This window comes from Rana temporaria, chromosome 7 (genome assembly GCF_905171775.1).
Source record: "Rana temporaria chromosome 7, aRanTem1.1, whole genome shotgun sequence".
In the NCBI taxonomy this organism is placed as follows: Eukaryota; Metazoa; Chordata; class Amphibia; order Anura; family Ranidae; genus Rana; species Rana temporaria.
Window position 1 is genome coordinate 33,111,629 of NC_053495.1, and position 12,493 is coordinate 33,124,121.

General features: G+C 44.9%; 1 protein-coding gene across 10 annotated transcripts in view; it reads right to left on the minus strand.

The window, feature by feature from the left end:
* MAGI1 (membrane associated guanylate kinase, WW and PDZ domain containing 1) overlaps positions 1–11,453 on the minus strand; it is a 693,886-nt gene extending 682,433 nt beyond the window's left edge. For all 10 annotated transcript variants that reach the window (XM_040359187.1, XM_040359189.1, XM_040359182.1 and 7 more), the window contains exon 1: positions 11,174–11,453. In XM_040359187.1, the coding sequence (XP_040215121.1) occupies positions 11,174–11,438 (265 nt within the window). In that variant the 5' untranslated portion in view covers positions 11,439–11,453. The remainder of the gene's footprint in view (positions 1–11,173) is intronic.
* Positions 11,454–12,493: the final 1,040 nt, after the last annotated feature.

Genomic DNA, 12,493 nt, shown 5'->3' on the forward strand with positions numbered 1-12,493 from the left:
TGGCAAGGATCTGCTGTTACTCTGAAAAGCGATTTGTGCTCAGATCACTTTTCAGGAGGCGTTTGACAGGTGCCGATGAGGAATTAGGTCACCTGCCCACCATCTGATTTAAAGGGGTTGTAAAGGTACAATTTTTATTTCCTAAATGGCTTCCTTTACCTTAGTGCAGTCCTCCTTCACTTACCTCATCCTTCCATTTTGCTTTTAAATGTCCTTATTTCTTCTGAGAAATCCTCACTTCCTGTTCTTCTGTCTGTAACTCCACACAGTAATGTGAGGCTTTCTCCCTGGTGTGGAGTATCGTGCTCGCCCCCTCCCTTGGACTACAGGAGAGAGTCAGGACACTCTACATTGCAGATAGAGAAAGGAGCTGTGTGTTAGTGGGCGTCCTGACTCTCCAGTAGTCCAAGGGAGGGGGCGAGCACGACACTCCACACCAGGGAGAAAGCCTTGCATTACTGTGTGGAGTTACAGACAGAAGAACAGGAAGTGAGGATTTCTCAGAAGAAATAAGGACATTTAAAAGCAAAATGGAAGGATGAGGTAAGTGAAGGAGGACTGCACTAAGGTAAAGGAAGCTATTTAAAGAAAAAAAAATTGTACCTTTACAGCCCCTTTAAATCAGATGGTGGGCAGGTGACATAATTACTCCAGAATCATGCAGCTCTAGCGGCAGCATTACTGTTTAAAGCGGAGTTCCACCTAAAAATGGAACTTCCGCTTGATCCACTCCTTCACCCCTTACATGCCACATTTGGCATGTCATTTTTTTTGGGGGGGGGGGGGGGACAGAAGGAGTGGGACTTCCTGTCCCACTTCCTCCTTCCGCCGAGGGGCTGGTAAGGCGATTAGCTTAATCGCCTTATCGCAGCCCCTCCCTGGATGCGAGCGCCTGTCCAATCGGACGGCGCTGCGCCGCTCGCGCATGCGCAGTGGGTGCCCGGCCGTGAAGCCAAAAGCTGTCACTGCCGGGTGCCCACACTAGGAATGAAGACCGGCCGGCGCGTCGCTGGAACCGTGGAGCAGGTAAGTGTCTGTTTATTAAAAGCCAGCAGCTACACTTTTTGTAGCTGCTGACTTTTAATTAAACTTAAAAAAAGGCTGGAACTCCCCTTTAAGTTTTTCTGCGGCCATGGTGTGTTTACAGCCGTCAGCAGCTTTATGTTAGTGGGCAGTCCTGGGGGGGCGCAAAGACACGGCTAAACCACCTAGTTTTACTGCCCCCTCCCCAGCACAGGTTTGAATGAAGTCTTCAATATGAATAATAAACCCAGGCTGACAACAAATTAGACATCACACACAATGAAAATCCTTCCAACAGCAATACCGCACCAACCACAGAACATCCCGATAAGTAACTGGGCAAACTGAATAGTTATTCAGGATCTATGGTCACAAATAAAATTACCAATAGAAATGGGGGATACAATCAAAAGTGGAGAGGATTTGTTCAGTTATTCATTTCACTAAGAAATGTACTCTCGTTTCTTAAAGTGGATGTAAAGCCACTCTCATCCTTTCTAAACTACTGCCATAGTGCTGATCTATAAGGATATAAATGCCTCCTGCATGTATCCCCACCTGTCAAATGTCTCCCCTCTGTCTGTTATAAGAACTGAAAAAACTGCAGATTCTGTGGGTGGGTCTGTTGTCTGGAACTCTGTGGGTGGAGTTGTGATGTCAGTAGACTCCCTGCCCTCCTCTACACTCCCCTTGTCAACATGCATTTTCAAATGTGTATTTCTTACACTGAATTCTGCTATGATCACTAAAATCCAGTCAAAATCCAGAAAAGTAACCATATGACTTCAGAAAAGGGGTGGGAATTAAAAAAATAATTCCTGTCTCCAGGCTAGTGCATGAGATATGTAAATGACCTGCAATTCACAGCAAGGGGGCGGAACGGACTAAGGTTTTTCTCTGTAAGTCAGTTTTATTTTCACCGAACAATAAAAGAGGATTGCTCAGAGCTGGATTAACTCTGTGTGGCAAGACTGGGCACAGATGATAGGAAATCTTATACTGTACATTGTGACATCAAAAAATAAATAAAATAATAATTCGGGTTTACATCCACTTTAACTTGTTTTGAAGCTTATTTACATATTTTATGTACAGATAAGAACAACAAATTGCTAATAAAGTCATCTACCAAAGGTTAGTAAAACATTATACATCTTTATCAATTGTTCATAGAACATAAACATAATCAGAGGGAAGATGTCAGCAAAAAACAGACAGCATAGTAATTCACATACCAAACATACACAGCCCCTGAAACACATATATACAAGAAAACAGTATAGAAGATCAACATCAATCACCTATATAATCGCACTGGAAGCCATGCAGAAAATCACTCATTGGAATACAATTATAATAATAATAAAAAAATAATTGTGGAGCTGTTGATCTGATGAAACCACATATACATTGTGTGCGAATGGTGGATAAATCGAATGTTATCAGGCTATTTTCTCTGCAGGTCGAATATTATTTACTTGTGCTGCAGGAAAATGATGCCCCCTAGATGGCGCTGATGCTCTTATTGAATAATTATGGGTATGGGTACCCACAACTCAAAGTGTAACTATGGTCAAAATGTAAAATTTCCACATTGTATCTCAATTATTTCTAGCCTACTCCTATTAATCTGAACCATCTTGACGTTTATGAACTTATTTTGTAAAACCTGCACACAGTTACTTCCTTGACTCGTAGCCACAATGGCATGCGAGTAGGCACTGCTGTGTCACACATTTCACAGAGCCTGCCTTCTGAACTACAGAGGAGCTGAGAGGAGGTGTTTCAGGAGGCGGAGTCAGTACAGGAATTACTGCTTGCAGGCTGCAAGGTACCATGGGACATGTAGTCCTAGAAATTGAGGAGAAGCTGCACAGCATGCAGGGAAACCAGGAAGTTGTGTAAAGAGATGACCAGGAGACAGGCAGTACTAACAACACAATAGGAAATTTTTAAAGTAAGCTTATATTGGAAAGTCAAAAATAACTATTGTTATTACAATGCTGATGTTACAAAATTAAAGTTTATGCTGTAACCTTAGATTATTATACAGGATTTATATAGCGCAGCGCTTTACAATGCAGGAAGATCACCTATAACTGGCAGCACAAGGGTCGTTGGATCGAATACACAATCCACAGCCACAATACTATCTGCCTGGAGTTTGCATGTACTCTCTGTGCCTGTGTGGGTTTCCTCCGGTTATTCTGGTTTCCTCCTTCTCTCCAAAGACATGTAGGTTAATTGGCCTTTTTTCCAAATTGGCCCCAGTATGTGTATGAATGCATGCGAGCCAGGAACCTTAGATTGTAAGCTCCTTGAGTGCAAGGACCAATGTGAATGCACAATATATAATTGCTCAAAAAAAAATTAACAGCGCTATATAAGTACCTGTAATTAAAGCGGATGTGCGCTGAAAAAAAAAAATATTAAAAGTCGGCAGCTACAAATACTGCAGCTGCTGACTTTTAATATTAGGATACTTGCCTGTCCTGGAGTCCAGCGCCATCCGCAGCAGAGGACGAGCGATCGCTCATCACTCTGCTGCCCCCCCCGCCATCCTCAGTTAGGGAACCAGGAAGTGAAGCGCTCCGGCTTCACTGCCCGGTTCCCTATGGCGCATGCGCGAGTCGCGATGCGCCTGCTGATTGGCTCCTGCTGTGCTATGGGAGCCAAGTGTTCCCAGAACACAACTGGGGGGGGGGGGGGGAGGCGGGACGCGAGGTAACGTCCTGCCCGCAGTCTGCCGGAAGTGGGTGCAAATACCTGTCTTTAGACAGGTATCTGCACCCCCCTCCCCCGAGAGGTGTCAAATGCGACACCTGAGGGGGGGAGGGAACCGATCAGCGGGAGTTCCACTTTAGGGTGGAGCTCCGCTTTAATAAATAAAATAAACACGGATCAGGGGGCTTTATAAAATAATACATTTATTTCCTATGATCTCCAGCTCCACCTAGTGGCCATAATGCAGTATTTTCATATTCTCTCTAAACATCCGACCTGGAGAGAAAATAGCCCTTACACCTTCATTTCTGCCCCCATTCTCACCGAACAGAAGAGATCAAATTTTAACAATATTCAGTATCTGAAGAACATTTGTATAAAAGGAGCAAATCGTGTCTGTATATAGGAGGCATTGTTATTTATTTAGAGATGCTTAAATATCTATTTATGTATAATTTATGTGTAATAACAGGGTAAGATGATAAACACGCCGCTGAATTTTTAGAAGAAAAAAAAAAAAAAAGGAATAAATAGTTCAACCAGCATATCACATAAATAAAACAACCCAATAAACCTTTATCCATAATAAAGACAATAACAACAATTTGCTACATTTTTTTAGCATAAGCAAGACACTAAATTCATAGTTTTTAATGGCCCACTCACAGGCTTGATTCATTTAGGTGCTTGAAAAAAAACAAAATTCAAAATTTTTGGTGCGTTGAGCAGCTTTTGCCCCCATAAAAAAAAAAAAAAAAAAAAAACTTTCTATTATAAACACAACGCACCTGAAATGACAAACGCACACCAAGCAGCGCTCATTATTCAATGTGTTCTCAAGAGCAACTGCTGTGACTGAAACCTGATGTGTCCGAATGAGGCGCCGCATAGTATTAAAGAACCATTCCACACATATTAATAATACAACGCAGATAAAAATAATTATTCATGATGAGGATTCACAGTCATGCGATGCCGCTGATGACAAAGCCATATGGTCAGGTCGCAGGAAAAGTGCAGCTATTGTGGATCTCAGTGAAAACGTGTGATCGCTACAGAGATCGGAAGGCGTCTTGGGAAGGCGGAGGAGCGGATCGCCAGCGAGCTTCCTCTCTTAATTGTGTTTATAGTACACACACGCCAAAACAATAACATAAAACCTCCATCCAAGACCAAAACAATAACAAATAGGACTACAGCGTGCAACCCAAAAGAGGCAGTAATAATAAAGGGCTGAGCCACACTTTTGCATGCGGTGCTGATTGCATGAAATTGTAATGCCTTGTACACACGATCGGAATGAAAAAAGGTCAGACGGAATTTTTTCATCAGATATTCCGACCGTGTGTGGGCCCCATCTGACTTTTTTCTGTTGGAGTTTAGAAATAGAACATGTTTTATTTTTATTTTCGTTGAAAAAAAACTGTGTAGAACTGATGGAGAAAAAAACATGCATGCTCAGAATCAAGTCGACGCATGCTCGGAAGCATTGAACTTAAATTTTCTTGGCTCGTCAGTGTTATACCTCACCGCGTTTTGGACGGTTGGAATTTAGTCTGACAGTGTGCATGCAAGACAGCTTGAACGGAATTCCGACGAAAAATTTCATCCCAGCGGAAATTCTGATCGTTTGTATAGGCCCTTGGCACCCCAGATGTTTTGGAACTACATTTCCCATGATGCTCAACTACACTGCAGATTGCATGAGCATCATGGGAAATGTAGTTCCAAAACATCTGGAGTGCCAAGGTTCGCCATCACTGGTATAGGGCATAACATGTGTTACTTGTTTTAGCGCGTTTCGGGGTTATTCATTCAGAGTGGCACCCCAACACACTAAGACAATGCTGCTCCGACACACACGCCATACAGCGCACCACAATGCACTACCAAGTCGGAAAAAAAAGGCTGTTTTTTTTGTCTGTACGGCTAATGATGGTGAACCTTGGCACCCCAGATGTTTTGGAACTACATTTCCCACAATGCTCAAATACACTGCAGAGTTAATAAGCATCATGGGAAACGTAGTTCCAAAACATCTGGGGCGCCAAGGCTTGCCATCACGGGGCTAGTTTCACGTACTCGTACAAAGTCACGTGCTTTCCCGACACGCACAGAAACGCTCTGCGCTTTAGCAGATGTGTAGAAGGGACATCTATTGTTACTTGTGAGGATAGGTAATAGGAGTGCCCAGTATCCAATCAGAAGTAAATAAAAAGTGAATGGTGAGTTACTATACAGCAGGTGGTGTGTGAGTTTCAGCGCTAGCAGTGCTGATCCTGGTGCACTGCACGTTTACTTTTTTTTTTTTTTTTTTTAACAAACTTTATTGAAATGTCACACATTGTCATAAAGTTCTATTGGCTGGTGTGTAGTACTGCACTGTGCTGGGAAAAATTACTGCACTCGGTACTTTTTTCCAGCAGCAAAATGCAGTGGTGTGAACTGGCCATACTGGAGACCAAGCAATTTGCCTCTTCTTATGGTGGGACCGCCCGGGAATAGCTGCCCAATGCAGTCCCACCAATCAAAAGACCCAATCTACCCTTAGCGTTACAGCCTGGGATTGCAGAAAGAGGAGCTTTAGGCTCTACTTACACCTATGCATATATGAACATGTGTGTGTTGCATAAGGACAGCCCTATTCCCTTTTAATGTACTGTATCAAACCTCAACACACATAAATATGAAGGAAAGATAATCGCTCAGTAGTATTCAAAGAGCCTCCTCACTGAAACCAAACCATGGGTGCCGGCAATGCAATGGTAATGCAAAAAATACGAAGGGAACTTGGACAGCCGCACTCCAAAAACATTCCTTTTATTAAAATCGATCACAAAATAAACATGCCACAGCAAAAATTGGAACAAAAGCTAACGCGTTTCGCACTGTAGCTTCAGTGCTTAGTCATAGCTATTGACTGTCAGTGCAAACTGCGGTCAGTTACTAAAATCTGCATCCACTGACTTTACTGGTGATTGTCAAGCTTTGCAATGATCATCTGCAACTGGTCACTTAGGCTGCATTCACACCTGAGCGTTTTGTCGCCTGAAGCGCGACGCTCAAAAAAACTAGAGGGGAAAAAATACATTATTCCCTATGGAGATGGTTCACATGTCCACTCCAAAACGCCTGACGCCGAACGCCTGAAGCTCAAACAAGTTCCGGACCCTTTTTTGTCACGCAAATCGGGCGGTTTGGGCGTTTTTGAGCGTTTCCATTTCCCATAGAAAGTAATGGAAACGCTCGATTCAAGCGACTAGCGCGACAACGAGCGTTTGCTATGGGCGTTTTGTCGCTTTAATCAATAGAACATTTCACCCAGGCAGAAGATAAAAAAAATCTACCAACATAGCAACAAGTGATTAAAAGATGATCATTTTTCCTATTGGCTAAAATAAAAAACGCCGAAGTACAAAAACGCAAATAAGCATGAATACGCACGACAAAACGACCTACGCTCAGGTGTGAATGCAGCCTTAGGGGTTTATTTACTAAAGCTAGAGAGTGGAAAAAGTAGTCTTACTTCTGCAGAGAAACCAATCAGCTTCTAACCTCAGCTTGTATAATTCTACTTTAGCAATAACACCTGGAAGCTGATTGGTTTCTCTGCAGAAGCGCGATTCATTTTGCACGCTCTAGCTTTAGTAAATAAACCCCATAGTAACTCAGGTGTTTCTGATCAGTAGCCAATCACAATAGAGCAGAGCTTGCAGGGTGGACTCCTTAGTGTGCGATTGCACGGGTCATGTGTGAATGTGGATATGAAAATCTGCCATGTAGACTCCCCACTGACTAAGTGCGAGTAAACCTGACCTGCTACAAAGGTCACAGGGACAGTCACATGACGGTACACAGTGACTACAGGTCCTTATGGGCGACCGCAAGTATTTTTGGTAACATAATATTTTTTTTAACAAACTTTTTGTGACTTTTATGAGGCCATTGGCTCTCTGAGACTCAACATACTGGCATGGACGGGACACTAAAGACTTGCAGTGGTGTGTGTAGATAAACAGTGGAGAATGCGGGCCTCGGGTCGGGAAGGTGAAGAGCTGCATTAGCTTAGGTCAGGAAAGGAGAACTGAAAGTGGAACTGGACCTGGCTGGGCTGTCTGGCAGGACTAGATTACAAGATCTGCAGAACAAAATCGAAACTAAAAATCCTGTAAATATATGCCTGGAGTTCAGCGTTAACCAACTCGGGCAGTGCGTGAATGTTGAAGTGTGCGGTAGGTAGCAATGGTGCGGTGATATCAATATACATGGGTCAGTCCGTCATTAATTTCCCTTTGTGGTCTTTCCGTATACTACAACCCTAAACATGGCCATGCATACAAGGACTAGGATAGGAACAGTAAAAATAAAAGAATATCACAATAATATAAATGTCTTGGTTGGGATACGACCCAGAGGCCCCCATGACACAGGGCAGATGTGCCAACCACCAAGTCACAGTGCAGCCAGAAGACCGGGCGTCTCATAGATGGTACACCATCCTCTATGAACACTTCTACCAACCAAGATGGACAGTCATTCATATCTGGCCATCAACCTTTATGATCACTTCCACCAAACGATATGGGCATGCAACCATATCTGACCATCAACATGGCCACCAACCTCTACAATCACTTCGGGCCAATAATATGGGTGTGCAACCATATCCGACCATCAACATGGCCACCAACTTCTACACTCACTTCTGGCCAATAATATGGGCATGCAACCATATCGGACCATCAACATGGCCACCAACCTCTACAATCACTTCTGGCCAATAATATGGGCGTGCAAACATATCGGACCATCAACATGGCCACCAACCTCTGCAATCACTTCTGGCCAATAATACGGGTGTGCAACCATATCCGACCATCAACATGGCCACCAACCTCTACAATCACTTTGGGCCAATAATATGGGCGTGCAACCATATCTGACCATCAACATGGCCACCAACCTCTACAATCACTTCTGGCCAATAATATGGGTGTGCAACCATATCCGACCATCAACATGGCCACCAACCTCTACAATCACTTTGGGCCAATAATATGGGCATGCAACCATATCTGACCATCAACATAGCCACTAACCTCTACAATCACTTCTGGCCAATAATATGGGTGTGCAACCATATCCGACCATCAACCTCTACAATCACTTCTGGCCAATAATATGGGTGTGCAACCATATCACACCATCAACATGGCCATCAACCTCTACAATCACTTCTGGCCAATAATATGGGTGTGCAACCATATCGAACCATCAACATGGCCACCAACTTCTACAATCACTTCTACTGAACAATATAGACAACTATGTCGGTCATATTTGGCCATCAACGTGGCCAGCATTATTTATGACTACTTCCAATGAACGTTGTAGACATACAACCACATTGTTTCTTCGCTACAATGACTTCCACCCAACAATACTAACCTAAAGATATATAGATCATATCTAGTCATCAATGTGGCCACCAACCTCTATGACTAACTTCCCTGAACAATCTAGACACACAACCACTTCCACCCAACAATGTGGATGTATAACCATAATTGGGCCATCAAAGTGGTCTCCATCCTTTACCACCGCATTCATCAAATAGGGTGGACATACAACCACATCTGTCATATTGGGCCGTCAAGGTGGCCACCATCCTCTACGACCACTTCCACCCAACAAAATGAGCAACCAACCATATGCGTCATATTTGGCCATAAACGTGGCCACCAACCTCTACGACCATTTTCACCCAAATATATGGACATGCAACCATATCAGGCCATTAACCTGGACACCATCCTTCACTGACACTTTCATTAAACATTCTAGACATACAATGGACGGACGTATAACCAAATCTGGCCCTCAATGACCGCTTCCTCCCAACATAATGGAAGACGTGGAATGGAAGATAATGGAAGACGTACAACCACATCTGTCAGATCTGTCCGTCGTCATCCTCCATGACTACTTCACCCTACATAATGGAAGACGTACAAGCACATCTGTCAGATCCAGCCATGAACATGACCACCACTGCCAAGTGGAAGAACCAATCAGGACAATCCAATAATCCCGACCTTCCTGACCACGACTGCTCACTCCCAGAGTCCTTCAGCACCGCAAAAGTCCAAAGCGCCAAATTCCTGCCCCTTCTGCGCCCTCTCCTGATTAAGTGCCTGAGGCGGATGTCTCCTCTGCCCACCCCTCGCCCCCCCCCCCCAATAACAACAAAATGTTTCCTTTTCTCTGGTGTTATCGGTCTATATGACTTAAACATGTGCAACAATATTTATTACCAGAACTGGCACGGAATGGGGGGGGCCATGTCCCGTACAAACATTTCAGATGGTACATCTGCCTATGGCACACATACATAATAGGGTAGGTACATGGAGTGTGTAGGGAGTAGGACGGTACACAAAGTAGGATAAGGTAGGTACGTGGAGTGTGTATAGGATAAGGTCGGTAGGTACACACAGTATGTTGGGGTACATGCAGTATGTATGGGGTAGGCACATGCAGTAGAATAAGGTAGGTACATGGAGTGTGTAGGGGGTAGGTACATGGAGTGTGTAGGGGGCAGGTAGGTACATGCAGTATGTATGGGGTAGGTACACATAGTATAATAAAGTAGGTGCATGGAGTGTGTAGGGGGCAGGTAGGTGCATGGAGTGTGTAGGGGGCAGGTAGGTACATGGAGTGTGTAGGGGGCAGGTAGGTACATTAAGTATGTATGGGGTAGGTACACACATTACCATTACAATAAGGTAGGTACATGGAGTGTGTAGGGGGCAGGTAGGTACACACGGTATGTATGGGGTAGGTACACACAGTATAATAAGGTAGGTACATGGAGTGTGTAGGGGGCAGGTAGGTACATGCAGTATGTATGGGGTAGGTACACACAGTAGAATAAGGTAGGTGCATGGAGTGTGTAGGGGGACAGGTAGGTACATGGAGTGTGTAGGGGGACAGGTAGGTACATGGAGTGTGTAGGGGGCAGGTAGGTACATGGAGTATGTATGGGGTAGGTACACACAGTAGAATAAGGTAGGTGCATGGAGGGTGTAGGGGGCAGGTAGGTACATGGAGTGTGTAGGGGCAGGTAGGTACATGGAGTATGTATGGGGTAGGTACACGCACACACATTACAATAAGGTAGGTGCATGGAGTGTGTAGGGGGCAGGTAGGTGCATGGAGTGTGTAGGGGGCAGGTAGGTACATGCAGTATGTATGGGGTAGGTACACATAGTATAATAAAGTAGGTGCATGGAGTGTGTAGGGGGCAGGTAGGTGCATGGAGTGTGTAGGGGGCAGGTAGGTACATGGAGTGTGTAGGGGGCAGGTAGGTACATGGAGTGTGTAGGGGGGCAGGTAGGTACATGGAGTATGTATGCACGGATCTTACCTTGTCGGACAGCTGTGACGGGCACACCGGAGTCCCCGGAGCTCCTGAGCAGTTCCCGTACATCATATCTGGGTAGTCCTGACACCGGCACACCGGACACCTCCAGGAGAAGCTCCCCCTCCCCCAGCCCCCCGTCTCCCCCGTCCGCCCCGACATACAGGAACTCCCCGAACTCCGCTCCCCCCAGCAGGCTGAGCTCCCCCCCCGCCGTACACCGGTGTACCCGGCCCGTCCAGTGACTCTTCTTCTGGATGACTTTGGCCATCGGTCCCCCTCCCCCTCCTCCTCTAATGATCAGAACAAGTGTCACCCGCAACTTTTCCACCCGACTGACAGATCATCGTCATCATCCGGGAACTTTACCACCCCTCCCCCCCAGTCCTCCCCCGGAGGACTCCGAACCGACACATCCAACAACTTCCCGGCTCCGGATCTTCTCTCCTCAGCGGCTCCTTTAATCCGATAGAAATGTCCCCTCCATCCCGTCCCGGCACCGAGCCCCGCACTCAGCGCTCACAGCGACACCGAGCATGCGCAGTGCCGGCACACCTCTCCTCCCCGCCCCCCTCCTCTCCTTCCCTACAAACACACACCGAGTCACCGACCTCTGCCAGGTCCTAGACAACCCGGGGGGGGGGGGGGGGACCCTGACACCTTACAGCCCGGAGACCTGACCCCTTACAACCCGGGGCCCCTGACTGATTACACCCCCGGGGCCCCTGACACCTTACAACCCGGGGCCACAGACTGATCACACCCCCGGGGCCCCTAAATGATCATAACCCTGGGGGTCCCTGACTGATCTCAACCCTGAGGCCCCTCACTGATCTCAACCTCGGGGCCCCTGACTGATCCCACCCCAGGGGCCCGGATGGCAACCCCCTTTTTTTATTCTTTATAAAAAAAAAATATATATATATGTTTTTTTTTATATATTTTTACTTTATTAAAAGGGCCAATTTTTTTTTTTTTTTTTAGAGGTCCCCAGGGGTCCGAAGGCCCCCAGGGCCCCGAATGCCAACCCCCCTTTTTTTTTTATTTATTTTTTATTAAAAAAATATATTTTTTCTAATATAGTTTTATTGAATTTTTTATTAAAGGGGCAATTATTTTTTTAGGGGTATTTTTTTATAAAGTTTTTTTATATTATTTTATATATATATATATATATATATATATATATATATATTTATTTTTTATTAAAGGGCTCAGGAGGTCCCCAGGGCCCCATGTGGCAAACCCCCCCCCCCCTTTTTTTTTATATATATATATATATATATATATATATATATATATATATAAATGTTTATTTTTTTATTT